The sequence below is a fragment of the Ciconia boyciana genome, chromosome 15 (genome assembly GCF_034638445.1).
Source record: "Ciconia boyciana chromosome 15, ASM3463844v1, whole genome shotgun sequence".
In the NCBI taxonomy this organism is placed as follows: Eukaryota; Metazoa; Chordata; class Aves; order Ciconiiformes; family Ciconiidae; genus Ciconia; species Ciconia boyciana.
The window spans coordinates 7,971,347-7,988,615 of NC_132948.1; the positions used below are offsets into that span (position 1 = coordinate 7,971,347).

The window sequence follows — 17,269 nt, forward strand, 5'->3', positions numbered from 1 at the left end:
GGGCCCGCCTGAGGGAGGGCTGCCGGCCGCTCCCGGGCACCTTCCCGCGCAGGGGCAGGGGGTGGAGGCCGGTCCCAGGCACGGCGGGCCCAGCGGCGGGGAAGGCGAGCGCCGGCGGCGGGCGGTGAGAGGCGGACCCAGGCGCTGCCTCCCCACCCCTTCCCGCCGCGGCCGAGCGGGGCAGCGGGGTCTGCGGGCACCGGCCTTCGAGCGGGGACCGGCGCAAGCTCCCGCCGCGGCGCTGCCCCAGCTCCGGCGGGCGGGCGGCTCTCGGCCGGGGCCGCGGCGGCCCCCAGGGCGGCCCCCGCCTCGCTCCCCCTCACACAGTTATTCCCCCCCGCTCAAACCGCCGGTGCCCGTTTGAACGCGCTGGGTGGGTCCCCCTCCCCCTTCCCCTCGGCGCCTCTGGAAAGTTGCAAGAAGTTGGGTTGGTTTTTTTTTTTTCCCCGTTTTTTTTTTTGTTCTTTTTTTTTTTTTCTTAAATTCCCCTGCCCAGCCCGTCCGCCCTCCCCATGGCCAGGTCCCCCGGGCGCGGGCGCTGGCGGGGCGGGCCTGGGGGGACGCGGGGGGCGCGCAGCGCTGCGGCGGCTGCCGGGAAACGCCGCGCTCCCCCGGCCCTGCCCCGGCCCTGACCCTGCGGGCGGCCCCCGGCCGCGCATGCTCCAGGCTGGACAGCTCCTGAGAGGGAAATTTAAAAACGGGCTGGAGCCCGGCCCCGCCGCCGACTCGCCGCGGTCCGAGCCGCCGCCGCCGGCTCCAGCCCCCTCGGGGCCAGCTCCAGCCCCCTCTCCTCAGAGGGGAGACCCCGCCGCGCCGCGCCGGGCCGCAGCCGCGGAGCTCCGGCCGGGCCTCCGGGCCCCGGCCCGCCAGGTTTGTGGAAGGAGCAAGCAGCGCTCGGCCGGGAGGTGCGGACAGGCCGGGGTGCGGGGTGTCGGGGCGGCGGGCCGCGGGGATCCTCCTTCGCTGCCGGCCGGCTGCCGGGCCGCCGCCGCGGAGGGCTCGGGAGCGCCCTCGGGCAGCGCCGCGGGCACCGGGGCTGGGCTCCCCCGGGCTCCCCTCTTCCTGGGGGCAGCCCGGGCGCACTGAGACCATTGCACGCTGCCGCAGCTTGCTTTTCCTAAATGCTACGCGGGTGCTTTTATGGCAGTTTAAGAGCAGCCCCGAGGCGGGAGTGTTCCCGGGCTGACTCCGGTGCTCCCGGTACTGACAGTCTCCTGACATCCCAACTGCCCTGCCGTGCCCACCGTTGATAGATGCTCCCTCCATCAGGGGCAAGGTTCCCATTCTGAGCTTTTTTTTTTTTGTGCCCCCGTAAAACATTTTACCCCATTGCCTGGCCCAAATAAAACCAGTGCACCTGGAGGTAAAGGTGATATAAGTTGGGCGGTACTTTCCTACAGTCCTGGGTTTCAGTTGGGTTTTTGTGGTCTCCTGCCCGCTGCTGAAGTGCTGGATAGCTACTCCTGCCTGAACGGCTTCTTTCTGTTTTCTTGTCTTTTGCCAAGGAGATGATAGAAAGTGATATCCCGTCCATAATGTCAGGAATCATTAGGAATTCAGGGCAAAATCTCCACCCTTCACAGGAGTACAGGTGAGGCGTTTATCGATTTCAAAAGTATGCACTGTGCTGTCACAGCCTGCTGACTGAAGTTGTTTGCTCATTATTTCCTAAAAAAAAAAATCCCTTTTTTTTTTTTTTTTTTAAATTAACTGCATTATTTCTCCGCTCTAAATTAGATTTCTAAGCTGGTGACTGGTTACAATGCATTACTTATTTAGAAGCATTCCTGTTTAAAGTATTTTGATACGAAGCTATGTTTGATAAATACACTTTCAAAGCCTTGGGTTGACCTAGTAAACTCTCTCTACTGTATGAGTGCTGCCAGAGAAGGATATTCTTGTTAAATAATAATTATTTAAAAGTTCCCTTTCAGATCACATTTTGCATTGTTAAGAAGCAGTCATGGAGAGACTAAATCAAGTGCAATAGACACTAGAAGAGCTTTTCGTTAAAACAAGCACTTATGTTGTACTCCAAAGCACTGACTTCTGTCAAAGATCTTCTAATATCAGTAGGAACAAACCTGGATTTGTCAACAGCCTTCAATAATTTACGTATACCACTATGCATCGATTTATCATTTAAAAGTATTGTTAGAAGTCACGGGATAGTTCTGCATGAATTACAGTGCACTGGGTTAAGTTAGGTTACATCTTGTCACATGATGCAAAGTTCCAAGAAATACAGAATAACAGAACACAATCCAGTTCTCACAGTAAAAAAAAAAAATTTTCTTGTTCTAAAATGAGGAGCAAGAGACTATCGCCTTCCTCCCAGCCTGAGGGTGTTTTCACCCATTTCTATGGGTAAAAGTGGTCAGCCGCAGGTATTCTTCTATCGGCCTCTCTCTATTCGAAATGCAAACACTGCACTGCAGCCTCTTGCAGCTCAACAAGTGATTTGTTATACTCTCTGAAGCCACTGTGGAAAAAGGTTTGTGGAACTCTGTTTTGCTGTTTATTAAAGCACTGTTTGCTCTAGGCATTTTTGTTGGCTATGTAAATATTTGTAAAGGAATTATTCAGTATTTAATGAAGGGTGTGTATGAGAGAGACTTCTGGGTACTTGTATTTAAGTCTGTATCTTCTGTGCCCTGAAGAACACACCACCTTAACAAAGACCCTTTTTATGGAGAGAACTATTCTTTAACTCATAGCTGCAGAAAAACACTCTTTTTTTGAGAAAGATAGGATTTATCTTGCTGACAGTAAAGGAATTGTAAGACTTTCTTCTTTTATTCAGAAGTCAGCTGCTTTTTAAAACTACTTTCAATTCTCTGTTAAACATTTTGAACTCAAAGATCCCAGTTCTCTAAAGTTTTTAACCCAGTTGTGATTTCTTTTAATGCAGCTTTAAAATGAATTATATGACCTCATTTAATAGTGTCAAATTCTGATAAAAATGCATAAAATCTGAACTGCACCAAAAACTGCAGAGCAGTATTTGTCCTACTTCATGAGAAAACACTTTGGATTATGTAAAAGAAAATCTTTTAGACTGAATGATTTTAAGAAAAGAATAGACCTGTCAAATTCTATCAGCTCTGTTTACTCTCCTGCTGTCACCACAGTCCAAGACTGGAACCCACAGTCCCGAGTTCTCCATGGGGGAGCATCAAGGCTCCACAAAATGGGGAATGGCCTCCAATTAGTGAGTGGGAGGCTGGGGCTGTGCTGAGAATACTCTTCTGTCTCACTTGGAATCTTTCAATGGGACAGTTGGACTTGGAGGAGACCAGGCTTTCCTGCGAGTGTGCAGGAGGAAACACTGAAAAGGGAGGGAGTGCGTGGACGTGTAAGCAGGGGAGCAAATCAGCAAATACCAATAAGTTTTCATGCAGCTTATGCTTACAGTTTGAAATGCTGGGATTTTTTCTTTTATTTTTTTTAAATGGATGAGGAAAAAGAATCCCTGATTTTAGCAGATCTTTGAATTCTGTGGATTCAAAGCATCTATAGCAAATTTGATGTAGCACATAGAGTAGTGATGAATGCAAAGTCCAGGGACTATTTGCACCATAGTAAAATGATTTTAGACAAATATCTCTTCCACCAATGCAGCTGTGGGATGTAAAACATCCTACTGTCCAGGAATGATTAAAGGCCATCATATCTTCTCCGATGCCTGTGTTTTTATGGTGCTGTCACTGCCTGGCTACCAGTGCAAAGTAATACTTCATATTAGCAGATGCCTTTCTTAGTGTCCCAGAGAAAATGCTGCTACCCGCAATATTTTCATAATTGTAGTAGTGACAAAAATTTCTAATGATTTCATTTTACATTGCAGGGAATAAAAGTAGAGAATTGTAACACACTGGGATTTTTTAACCCTTAACACTTTATTCTTGTTAATTATAATTAATAATCTAACATGTTTTAGTGTAAATATTTTGATGTTTAAATTAAAGCAATAGGCAGACTACAAGTTTACTATGCAGTGGCGCGCTTCTGGCCATTTCAGCACAAAGCTATGTAAATTATAGGAGCCACCTCAAAGGCTGCTAAATTAGTGGAGAGCTCCCATGGTCTTCGGTGGGCTTGGAGCTGGTCTCTGAGAAACAAGGTTCTTCAGCTCATGAATGCTGTGGTCTTCAAGCAATATTTTTAATTGAAATCTGCAACCTATCCTTTTGCAGTCCAATTTGATTTAACATACCTAATCAGTGCAAGAGAGGTAAAAGACCTACTGTGATGTACACAAGTGCAGAATGAGATTTCATATGCAGAGCTTGAGCAACAGAAGCCCCAGGGAGGCAGATGTGAGGCCAAGGTGGGCCTGGACTAAGACTGCAAAAACCCTTACAGACCTGTCAGTTCTCTCCCAGAGAAGGCTCAATATTATCCTAATTCAACATTCTTGGTTTTCAAATGCAGCAGCATGCCTATTTTTATCAGGGACTATACCATTCCCAAATTAGGTACACTTGTGTGTGCTTTATTACATATCATATAATAAATCATTACATGAAAAACAGGCCATTAGAAGGGAGACAAAGAGTAACTTGCTATGGATTATTTGGAATATGTGAAAATCCAAATTTAAGGAATCAAATCATCTAGGTAACAATGTGGCATCTACATTTTGAAAGAAATAACTAAAATGTATAATTCTATTTGAAGAAATAACATTATTTAAGAGGTAAAGCTAACCCTAGATCAACAACATAAATTAACTTCATGTTTTGCAGCTCAATATTTTGTGTAAGGACCATGTTCCTATTTTTTTATATTGCTATATATTTCCAGTTGATAGAAGCCTTATGTGGTATTTTGAAGGCCTTGCAATGTGTTTTCTATACATGTTAAACAGGAATTCAGTTTTAAATAGATATCTTTTTGATCAAAAGTTGTTACTCAATCATTAATCATTCAACATATTAGTAGACTATATCCTCCTTCACCTCATTTTAATTGTTCCTTTGGTTCTTTAAAAATTGATCTATATTCATTAGCTCATTAGCTAGTCTGATTAAACTTTTGTTGTAATAATTACTTTATGCTAGCATAGTTTAGCATAAAATCATATTAAGAAGCATAGACACATAAACGCGCAACCACTGTATTCCATACATTCCGGACATGACTGCATTACAGCGGTGAAAAAGGTGAAAAGTCTTTATCTTTATGACACACAGTACATTTTAGCTCTCCTAAGTGGTAGTCTCATATCTGGTTTTGCACTTTGGTTTCTGGAGAGCAAGCTACAGCTCTGGACTCCTGACTGTCACCACTGAGGATGGATGGAGTCTGGGAGTTTGCATGAAGGAAATTTCTGCAGACAAAAGGTTACAAATGCATAACTAACGAAACCGTAATTGTTCCTGAAGAAAATGTCAGTGTCCATTCCCTCGACACCATGTGTGTCTGACAGGGAGTGAGATAATGACTCGATGTGTCGGAGGAATTTCATCACAGTAGTTGCTTCATTCTTTCAAAAAAATGTGAGAAACCTCCTAGGAATCAGTCAAACTCAGGCCACTGTGGATTGATTTAAGTGGATTAGCTCAACTGTTTCCTATGCAATTCCTGAAATGTGCGAATCGGTATTAATAAAAAATTGTGGCCCTTGCTCCTCAAATTGTCTTGCAGTTACAGGCAGAGATGGGAAGGACTGGTTTGTACCCAGGCAATATCTTGCAGGCTTCTCAGGCTCATCTGCCTCCAGTGAAACCAGAACGGAGTTCATAAACAGTGCTTGACCTCCTGTTCAAAACAAGGAAACAGAACAGGAATTTGGACTTTTTCAGCATTCCTGTGAGATCTCGGATGCTCATGGCACATATTTTACCCATTTTAAAAATCTCATACATGCAGAAAGCACAATTGCTGCATGACTGCAGCAGCAAGTAATGCAACTGAGACGGGTTCTTACAACAGTGCAAAACAAAGGGTAGTATATTTTATATTCCCTTTACACTGGAGTAAATAACTACACAAGATCCCAGGCAGGTAGGTCAGTTCAGTGCTAATAGACAGCAGCTGAAGCAATATTAAAGGAAAAAATAGCTTCCCAGACAGACAATGCTCCTTGTTTTAATAGAAAACATTCCTGTAGTGCCTGGTACTTCAACACATTTTTGCATCGAGGAGAAGCTTATTTTGACATTAGTCACAGGTTTGGTTGTTTGGTTTTTTTTTTTGGTTGGTTGGTTGGGCTTTTTTTGTTTGTTGTTGTTGTTGGTTTTTTAACAAAACAGATTGCAGAGTCAGATACTGGCTGCATTTGGCAAATCCGAACCTGGGGATGGTTATGGGGGTAAAGCACAGCAGGGAGCGGGTGGCTGGGAGGTCAGTGCTGACATTGCTGCTAACTTCCTCTTAGGCTTAAGCAAATCACGTAGGTCACTTGTAATTCATTTTCCCTTCATCCCGTACCAAAATGGTGTAATGAGGCATTGTGAAACTCGGAGCCGAAATGTATAAAAGTCTCCAGGAGCACATCTATAGCCTGTTCTGTTAGCACTAAGTACCTTTGCAGAATGTTTTTGGAGAATCATCTTCTCTTCTGAACCATGGTGTAAGAAAAGGAGAACCGCAACACCTGACAGGGTAATCATGTTATTTGCTTTTTCCTCACCAGTTTTGGTTCCTATAATCTAAAGTGTCTTGAGCTGTAGCTGAGGAGGGACTTTCTGGTTGTCCCTGGAAAGCTGCTTAAGTTCTGTTCTTATTTCCAGCAAGGCCAGAAATTACTCAAAGAACTTGAAGACAGGGAGAGGAAAGGTGGGCTGGTGGTTTGGGACTGGATGGGTGCTGTGCCTTCAAGAGGCAAAGAGGAATCGCAGACCGAAAGCAGCAGTGAGAGCTGCTGGCTGAAGCAGGAGAGGAGCTGGTGCAGAAACAGGGAGGAGAGAGGCAGGTGGTTGTGAATGTGGAAACCAGAACCTAGCGCGGGAAAAAGCACCTGCAAGGGAGAAAGATGGGAAGAGAAGTGCATAGAGGGATGGAGCAGAGCAGAAGGAGTGAGGAGCAAAAGGAGACAGTGAGGTTGACCCCTTCAATAAAACGGTGAATACTTCTCACCATGGAGACAGCCGAAGAGTCACAAAACATAAATATTTTCCTTATGTTGTTTTACATATGAGAAGTCACCGCGCTTGTTCTGAGGATATTACGTAATCCAGACAAAAGAAAACAGTTTCTCATCACCACTTCAAGAAGAGGTTTTCTTAGGACTCTTCCTGTTCAGTTGTCACTCACACTGGATAAACCATTGCAAACAGCTAATTAAGAATCTGTCATCATCCCTGATTGTTCCTACTTGTTGAAGAGTTGTATTACTTAAGCATAGGCAAAAAGCTCAGATGTTAGTGCTGGCAATGGTAATAAAAATTGTCCACTGAGTGAGAGGCATCTTGAAACTATGGCTGAAGTTGAATATGCCAAATGCAACCGCAACGTTTTGGTCTGACTTTGTTTAGAACGGAGGCAATGCTGAGTTGCCACCATGCACTAATCCCTTTGAGAGAACCTGTAGCATTAGATTTGCCCTACAACATCAACCAGTTTGAGTGCTTTGTACCTTTTAGGGACAGACTCCAGAGCAAACAAGCAAACAGAGTCCTCTGAAGTGTGAATGGTGCAATATGCATAGAAATATGTAACTCTGCTCACCGTATCATGAACTGAAACACCCAGTTATTGGCTAAACTATCTGGAGATAAAATATCTTAAGGTATGCTTGTCGTTGCTGAGCTTTTCTTTAGTCTTAACAAACTTGTTTGGCAGACTATTCTATGATGCTGTTGCAGAGACGGTCCCTATAGTCTCCAGTGACAAGTTCACCATACTATGGCGTTTGCAAATGTAGAAGTGGATAGTTCACCTTGACAGCGTTTTCTGTGGTGATGAACTACCTTAGATCCAGCTCATTAGAACAGCTCAATGTGAGGAAAGATGGTAAAGTTAGATCTATGAATACAGATTCAAATTAAACTCTGACATTAGTTGCAGATTCCCGCAAGGTTATGCCAGGAATGAATTTAATTCCATCTAGCTAGCTGTTGTGCCAGCAGGATGTAGTTGATGGGGGGAAAAAAAGTAGAGGTATCTTTAGATACCTCTAAGCAATGATTTTGCTCTAGTGAGCTTTGTCAGATGTGCAACCGATGCAGGCGTCCAGTTTCTCTGTGACTGCAGGCAGGAAGGTCTGGAGACCAGCATCAGGAGATCTGGAAAGGGGCTTCATTGCAAGGGGTATCTTTCCTGATTCCGGAAAAGTAAACTTTGTGTGGGCTGGCTGGTGGCCAAGACCTATTGCCCCGATTAGATAAATATTTTGGGCAGTGCATGATAGAGCAGATAGCAAAGACTAACGCTACCACGGAGAATTTCTCTGTCATACCTATCATAGCTCTCAGGGCACTTTTCACAGGAGGGCAGCATCCTCTGATACATAGAGGAGAACTGGGGCTTAAATCCTCAGCATCATGTGGATTCTTACTAATGCAGGTGCCTTTCTAGGACAGAAACGCATAGAAACAGAAGGGTGTTTTCCTGCAGAGATTTGAAAGGAGAGGGGTAAAAATGCAGTTGCATAATTTCACCACACCTTTAAAAATAATATCATGTTTGCAACACATTTGGTGTGACTGTAACCTTTTCTTCATAGGGGTTTAGTAGTTCAGCATATATACCAGACAGCCCTGGGTAATGTGCAGCTGGGGACATTTTCAGTAGTGTGCATTAATTATAGCGTATCACTATTTATCTCATTTACATGCATTGAAAGGAAATGGCTGCTTTTACTACAGTGCCCCATTGTGCCAGGGGCTGTGAACACCCATCTAAAGACAGGGTCTCTGACTCCTGAAGTTTACCCTCAAACGTGAGATGAAAAGGGTGGTGGAGAGGAACAGAATCAAAGTACACACGATATTACAGTACGTACTTACATATTTCTAGTTGCCTTGGCACAGGCAATTTTTCAGGTCAGAAAGACTGAACCCTGTGAGATTAAAATGTTAGGTATTACTCTGCATAGCTCTCTTTCCAGAGGCAGTTAGATTAGCATTTTTTCGCTAAAAGCAGGACACACATTGAGCCTGTGTACTAGGAGATAAGCTGGTTTTATGCTGCAGAATATATCTGGGCATTTAAAACACCTCAGTCAGACAGCGATGGGCATACTTTAAGCAGTTTCACCTTCTTTAAGACATATGAAATTTCAACATTGCTTTTGAAGACAACCTGAAGAATAATCCTTAGATGTGAAATATTTTATTCTGATTAAATATACTTTTTTCCCCATTATTAATGAAAACAGTTATTCTGATAACTGACAAATCCATTAAAAAAAATGTATAAGTGAACAACCAGAGGAGATTTTAAAAGAACTGTAAACTCAAATTCAAACAGCCATGCTGTGCTAGAATGGGGAAGGGAGGGAAACATCTTTGTCTTGGAAAAAGAGCTGGCTCGCACGCTTGTCTGGTTATTATATATTATTGCATCTTCAATCTGTTTAAAATAGAGCCTAATGACTGTTCTATCAACTTAAAAGTTCAGTCACCTTCCTTGCCCCCATTTGGATCCACAGTGTTAGTGCGAGAGGAGAGAGCCGCGTGGGTCTGCATCACGAGGATGCTGAGAGGGGGACGCTGCGCGATGCTAACTGGCAAGTAGGAGAGTTGTAGTTCAAGCCTCTGATGGCATCCAGCTGTGCCCAGGGTATCGCCAGTCATTCCCACGTCTAGAAAGAGCACCAGGATGAGTGCACCTAGGGTGAGTGTGAGGCAGAGGCCTTTGTTTCCTGAAAAGCTAAAGCCGGGAAGGCTGCTGAGCACCACCGTGACTCCCGCGGTCCTCCGGTGCAGAGATGCTCGTCCCATGCGGAGGAGCGGCGAGGGCATGTGGCGGATTCATTGCCTGACAGGAGGCGTGTGCAGTGGGTGCTGACCCTCGCCGCCCATCTGACCCCGTTATTTGTTGAAGGAGCTGACTTGTCTGGGAGGACTGGCAGGGACCGGGGTGCCAGATGGCATGTGGATGTGTGTTGTGTGTCGGCTGTTATTCAGCCAGATTAATGTGAAGTTTGTAAAAAGGAGGAGGGGGGGAAAAAACAATTAAGCAAGAATCTCAAAAACAATCGAGGCCACGTGCCACCGGGCAGCAGTTGTTGGCGGCACAATGGGTTATCGGCTTCCCATGAATGGGCCCAACTGTTGCAAACGACATGAGCCTGCCCAGTTTTCAAATCATTTAATGCTCTTGTTTACTTCCAATCCAGCCAATCTCCAGGCCGGGAGAGCCGTCACCTGATAGTCTTTTTATGTACTTAAGTCCCAGGCCTCACAAAATAACTGAACAGCGGTAACCATGGCAATGCTAATTATTGCACTATAACTACAGTAGGAGAAAGAAAACAGGGTAGGCTAGGAGAGAGACTTGAGGATGTTTTTTGGCCAGGACTTGAGCTTTTGGCTCCTGGTCAGGTGTTGGGTTTTTTTTCTCCTTTTCTTCTTTTCAAAATCTTTTTACAAACAAATAAATTACATTCTGCTTTAAAGATCTCCCAGATAATAGTTCAGAGAACTTTGATACGTGTTTCTGGAAATCATGAATAGAGGAGCTGAAAGCTCCTGGGCAGCCAGGCACTAGAGTTCTGCCTTGTTCTTTTAAGCTGATTTAGAATCATGTAAAACATAAAAGATGCTTTAGCAAGAGACCAGATTTATTTAAGGCTTCTGCGTCGTCATTTGGCAATGAACACGCATTAGTAGCACGCAGCTGGCTTTAACATATCTATGAGAGAGCTCTTTAAAGACTTTGTTTTGAAAGCAAAAACAACTACATCCAACTAAACTATGTTCTTCTGAAAGAGAAAGATGTTTTCCTGGACCTGAATCCCTTTGGATTTACCCTGGGTATCTAATGATAACTTCCTGACATGTTCTAATAACTGCTTTATTCCCCAAGACGTCCATGAATTCTGTAACACTGTTTAACATAAGTAAAAGTAGTTTAGCCCTTCATGTGCAATAGTTCTTTTATTGACTTTAATTGGAGTTTTGACCACACAGGACTTTTTGAGTACTGTAAATATATTTCAATATTTCAGTTTTGTACCGCACACTCTATCAGAAGCAAAATAAAGCAGGTGGGATGGAGCATGCAGAATGTATTAAAAAGGGAGCTTTAAACCCAAAGCAGCCTGTCATCATTACGCCTTGGTTTTGTCAGCTAAAGGCAGGCTGGGTGTTATTGTGCATTCAGTCACTAGCTTTTCATTCTGATTGTTTAGTATGTCAAAAACTGCCTAAAACATTGTTTCATATGCTTCATGGTTCCTTGTTAAGTACCAATAACTTCATGTATCTGAATGGAAGAGATCACCAGTTCATTCTGTAAGGTTTTGTTTATGCAGCAACTCTCTGCTGATCCGTCCCCACCGATGGGATGCAGTGGCTGGGAAAAGCCCTCTCCAGGTGTTCAAGCCAGCAGAATACACAGGTCCTTGAGGAGCTAGGCACAGAAACATCTTCCAAGGCTGGCTGGTCACTGGATTTCAAGGTTAATGTGAAATTGCCAGGTTCAAAGTCCTGACAGGTTTCTTCTACATCAAGGCCAAATGAGTGCGGATTTCTGACAAATGTGAAAATCATGACTCAGCTCTGGTTTTGTTTCTAGGCAGTTTCTCTTCCAGGTTCTTATGCCTTCTTCCCCTACAAATACTGTACAAGAAGTTTTCTTCACGAAAATGTTTCAAATTGTACGAAGGAACACATGATTTAAGTAAAGGGCAGCAGTAACCAGCCAGCTGTGAAACCAAAGGTCGCATCTGAATTCTGCAAACGGAATTCCAGCCTGATGTGTTTTCCCTGCTGACCTACGTGAGCTTTGGCATCCCAGTCAGGGACAGGGACAGTGTAGCAGCATCTCTGCTCTCTGCTAACCTTTCATGCTATTTTGCAGACTCTTAGCTTCTGACCCCTCCCAGCTGAGTGAAGATGACCTTCCCGGTGACTTACAGTCCTTGTCATGGCTGACATCTGTTGATGTTCCTCGGTTACAACAGATGGCCAGTGGAAGAATGGATTTTAGCCTTGGTGCCCAGAATGCAGTCCTACAACAGACAGGTAAACTGTTAGCATGTTAAATAACTGCTCTTTAAACAACACAGCCTACTGCCTCCTTTCTTTCCCCTCACACAGGCTAGCTTTCCTATCAGTAGATTCCTTTTAAGTGCATTACATTTTGCTTCCTGTCAGAAGACCTGGAGCCTGTTGTCTTCTGATAAGACTCTTGCTGATACATTTCCTTCATTTCAAGAGGCAGAGAGCCCTAGCAGTCATGACAGAAATCGTAGGATCGGGTTGGCTTTTCTGCTCAGTGTAGTTGCTGGTGCCTTGTTGGGTGAACTTGGGACAAGGTATTAAAGATTTGCATTTCAGAGGTTTTCAACAGCTTTGAAATTAGGTAATTAGTCTTTCTTGTTTGTTTCAACATTGATAAAATCAGGAGTATTTTATTTACCCCATACCTGTTTGCTTCATACAGACTTACAGCATATGTTCACTGAACGCCTTTCTTTCCTTTGTGAACATCCTGTAGGTAAACACACTTGTTCCCTAAGGCATTCTGCTGAGAGAGCTCAGCATATCATCTTGCTTGCTTTAGAGCAGAAATCCTTCTGGAGTACAGATACTGCTGAATATGTTTTTTTTTGTTTTGTAAGATACTGTGTCTGTAACACCACTGTGGACTGTTAAACAGCTGTCATCTTTCATTCCCTGCATAACAAGTTTTAGAAGCAGCTGATGTCATCTTTGCAATTTGTGAAATGCTCTGGGTTCTTTTGGGATGGAAAGCCACAGAGAGGTGTGATTATCCACTCCAGAGCTTAGCTGTGCTCAACTGCGTCTATTAAAAATAAATGTCAGCTCTCTTTTCTGAAATGTACTTTTGTGCGAACATTCACTGCCTTTGCTTTCTCCAAAATAGGTCCTGTAGCAAGCAATATGCACTCGACGGGAGCACCTGGAGCAATGATTCATGTCCAGGCCAGCCTGCCACAGGGAATCCTGGGACTGAATTCTATTTCAACACACGGAGCAAACGTAAGAGCAGGCCTCGATGGCTTACTATTGCAACACTTCTTAGGAAAAGATGTTGGTAATCTCAAGACTGACATGTCTGCTGTCTTTATCTCAGCAGATGAGCCAGTACGCTGTGGGTGGGCAGCCATCTCCTAGTTTACAAACACAGCAACAACTCTTTTCTCCTCCTCATTCACAGCAAGTGTTTGCCCTAGCACAGAACACACAACAGGTACTGTTATTTGCTTGCTGTCTGTGTCTTGACGTAGCTGCCAAGATCATATCTAGAACTCTTTTAAAAGAAAAACAATAAAATATCCCTAAACTTACATACCTGTGGACACTTTGCACCCGACATTTTCCTTCTTTTCCTTCTGCGTACAGTGTAACCCAGCAGCAATCTACAACGCATCCTATGGGACTCAGCCACACTATTCTCAGCCACGCCTAGCTCCTCACTCTGCCCAAGAACTGCATCCAAAGCATTACCCAAAGCCGATCTATTCATATAGGTAAGTAGAGAGCAGAATAGCGTATTGCCTACAGCCTGCATTGGGATGACTGTAACACTGCAGGTGTGGTAGCACGAGAGTGTTTGATTCCTTTCGAAGGGAACAAAAATCCCATCATCTGCCCAGGAGTTTGGTGGAAACTGCCTCTGAGGGGTAGCAGGAATGAACAAGCAAACTGGTTCCTGGACATCAGCACAAGGGTTAGTTCTCAGGATCTCAGGGTGACTTCTGAGCACTTGAGAATGGTAATCCCATGATCAACCAGCTGTTTGTGTCTTAAGAGATGGGTTCGAGGTTGCTAGACCAGAAGAAGGCATGATGGCTAAGTATACGCAATCTGTTATTTCCTGTATTCCTCTGTCCTCTAGTTGCTTGATTGCAATGGCGCTGAAGAACAGCAAAACAGGCAGTCTCCCAGTGAGCGAGATCTACAGCTTCATGAAGGAGCACTTTCCCTACTTCAGGGTATGTGGGCGCCTGAAGGGTGGAAGTAGAACATCACAAATACTTTGTTCAGGGCTTATTTCACTAACATCCTCCTGCATCTTTCAGACAGCCCCTGATGGCTGGAAGAACTCTGTGCGCCACAACCTGTCTCTGAATAAATGTTTTGAGAAGGTGGAGAACAAGATGAGTGGCACCTCTCGCAAAGGGTGCCTGTGGGCTCTCAATCCTGCCAAGATCGACAAGATGGAAGAGGAGATGCAGAAGTGGAAGCGGAAGGACTTAGCTGCTATTCACAGGAGCATGGCTAACCCAGGTAGGGCTTATATTACACTTCTGCTATGTGTATGAGAGGCAAAGGGGAAAAACAGCTATTTGCCCAGGAATGCATGAATCTTAAGAAGTAAGTTATATGGAACAGAGCTGGCTAGTGCAGAGCTCTCACGCCTCGCAACGGCCTCCTCCTCTGAGCTGCTCGACTGAAATACCCCATGCTCTGCACTGAATGAAGTCATTGCTGCTGCCCTGAGGTTGTATGACAGGGCGATACACTACAGCAGGAGGAGGTAACTGAACTGACAGCTATTTTTGGAGGCCCTCAGTGCAAATCGGTCCCCAGCTTCAAAATGGATCATCTTTTCCCCCCACGCTAACCTATCTAGCATATCCAAGGCCTTCTGAGGAGTTATGCTGCCTCCAGTGTTAGTATTTATAGTGTTGCATTTTAATGCATTTTTTTGCCTGCTCCTCTGCAAAACTCTCCCTTTACTAAGACTTTCTCATTCTTATTTATAAAGACACATGTTTTTGAAGCTTTCAGGAGCTCAATATTGGCAAAATCCACTGGAGTTTTTTTGCTGCAAAATCTGTAACATACAATCAATGATAAATTACATTCTCCTTTGCTTAAAAACAAAAGTGCCATTGAAACTGTCAGGAGTCTCTCATACGAACCTTATTTGAGATACAAGCAGAACTCAGGGTTTCCCTATGAGCAGGAGACCTACTAAGTATGCCTGGTTCTGTGACTGTGGGCCAGCTGCCATCGGTGGTGGCTTGGTTGCTCTGTGTAAGTCTCGTGTGATCATTTCTTTAGCTCAGTTAGGGGTAACCATGGAAGTCGACTAGGGTAAGGGCTAAGGGTAGGGCAGTAGGTGGCATTTCTTTGCTCTCTGCACAGTCAAAGCCCGCCTTCTGTGCCGCATCTCATACAGTGACAGACACTGCCTGCTCAGTTTCACGGCAAAAGCGTGTGGCTGTGCTCACTCGTGAAATGCTTTGGCCAGGCCCTGCTTGAACAAATGGGTTAAACTGTCGCTTTCCTTCCTTGGGAATGGGTATCGCTTGTGCAGAGGAGCTAGACAAGCTGATCACTGACAGACCTGAGAACTGCAGGCGGCCCAGCAAACAGGCAGAGCCTGAGGTCTCCACCCTCAACCACATGGCAGCAGCCCAAGGCCGAATCTCCATCTCCCAGCTGCAGCCTCAGCCGATCATGACGCTCTCGCTGCAGTCCATCCCCCTGCATCACCAGATCCAGACCCAGGCTCGCATCGCCCCAGACTCACCAGCACCTGCACAAACGCCTCCTCTCCATACTCTGCCTGACATGAGCCACAGCCCTCTTCCCCACCATCCCATGGGACGCGCGCCTCCGGACTTCCTGAACATGACAGCAGACATGAACACCGAGGTGGATGCTCTTGACCCGAGCATTATGGATTTTGCATTGCAAGGTATGGGAGAAGGAAGCTGGGGTAGGGGAGGGCATGGTTTATGTGGTTATATAGTCACTGAATATATTACCAGGGTCCTCAGCAGGATGCTCTGGAGTGGGATGTAACTGAGCTAAAAACTTGTGCAGGGTGCTGGCCTCTGCAGCGTGACTTCCCTGGCCTTCCTCGGTGCATTTCTGCCCTGTGCTAGATGGGACAGCAAACTGCCTTCATGGTTCAAGAGCAGGCACTGCAGTAGATGTAGGCAGGGATGTCCAGCTAGCTGGACCTGGGACATCGCAGCTCTCTGCCCATGGGAAACCATAGCTCTACTTGTGCCTTGGTTTTCCCTTTCTGTAAAAGAAGAACTTCCCTGGCTCTTGGCGATGCCTAGTGTGGCCCCTGGGTTTCTGGTTAGCACATGGTAGATAGATGCTGCCCGGAAAGGTCTGCACTCCTGCTGGAACCAGGGGAATTTGGGGGGAACAGACACTCTTTGCCTTTGCACGGTACCATCTGCAAGCAGCACTGGTCCTAAGCAGCGGGTAAAGCCCTTTAGGCATGGACTGACCCCTAGACACAGTGCCCGGGCAGGCTGGATGTGTTGATGTGACCAGAATTTAATCTTTTAAAGGTAACATATGGGAGGAAATGAAAGATGACAGCTTCAGCCTTGACACCCTGGGTGCCTTCAGCAACTCCCCGCTCCACCTCTCAGACTGTGACCTGGGCACCCCTGGCCTCACCCCTGTCTCCGGTGGCAGCGATCACTCCTTCTCAGACTTGCAGGTCACCGGCCTTTATACCACCTACACGACACTGGACAACGTAGCGGCAGCTCAGTACATGAACCCCCAAGGCAACAAACCCATCGCTCTGCTCTGAGTTTTGCACCGTTCCATGGACCTCTGGCTCAGGGGCCGGTTTCTCCCAACCATTAAAATCCGACCTGAAAGCAATAAAAGAGCTCCTCCTGCAGACACTTGGAACGTGTTGGCTGTTTACTGGGACACAGCATGTGATGCCAAAATAAAGCAAACTGTTACTAGTAGAACCACTTTCACCCGTGGGAAGACTGAGGAAGGGGCACGGACACTTGTGTTGCAGGACTGGGGAGCTCTCAAGAAGGACCTGGAAGGCAGCAGTCAGCAGGAACTTTCACTAGAATGTAACTGAGCTAAAAAATAGCCCAGTTAAGGTAAATACATTTAATTGACGCTGTGATCTGGACTTATATGTGGACGCTGTTTGGTCACCACCTACCCAGAAGCCAACACAAGTCAACGGGCCGGTCAGCACCAAGTTGGAGTCCAAAATGGTTGATCATGTACCATGTATATCTTTTTTCTTAAATTGCCAAATAAGTGTTGAACAAAGACCCTACACAGTTTCTGGAGACACTTGCACCACTAACACCTTTCTGACATAACTATTGTTAATTTATTCTTATGAGGTAGGAAAAAAGGAGCAAAAATACTAAAAATGAAAAATCAAACCCATA

At 45.4% G+C, this 17,269-nt stretch overlaps 1 protein-coding gene across 1 annotated transcript; it reads left to right on the forward strand.

The window, feature by feature from the left end:
- Positions 1-1,449: 1,449 nt before the first annotated feature.
- Positions 1,450-16,686, forward strand: FOXN4 (forkhead box N4). Its single transcript, XM_072880290.1, has 9 exons — positions 1,450-1,591; positions 11,974-12,137; positions 13,003-13,118; positions 13,216-13,329; positions 13,482-13,609; positions 13,978-14,074; positions 14,162-14,369; positions 15,406-15,789; positions 16,403-16,686. Exons 1-9 carry the CDS (start codon positions 1,509-1,511, stop codon positions 16,651-16,653), a joined length of 1,545 nt encoding a protein of 514 aa, XP_072736391.1. The 5' UTR covers positions 1,450-1,508; the 3' UTR covers positions 16,654-16,686.
- Positions 16,687-17,269: the final 583 nt, after the last annotated feature.

Excerpts from the sequence above, each read along its gene's own strand:
- FOXN4 (XM_072880290.1), top strand. The coding sequence starts at position 1,509 with ATGATAGAAAGTGATATCCCGTCCATAATGTCAGGAATCATTAGGAAT. Across the intron at positions 12,138-13,002 it reads TGCAGTCCTACAACAGACAG|GTCCTGTAGCAAGCAATATG; the intron begins GTAAACTGTTAG and ends TCTCCAAAATAG. Across the intron at positions 14,370-15,405 it reads CAGGAGCATGGCTAACCCAG|AGGAGCTAGACAAGCTGATC; the intron begins GTAGGGCTTATA and ends TCGCTTGTGCAG.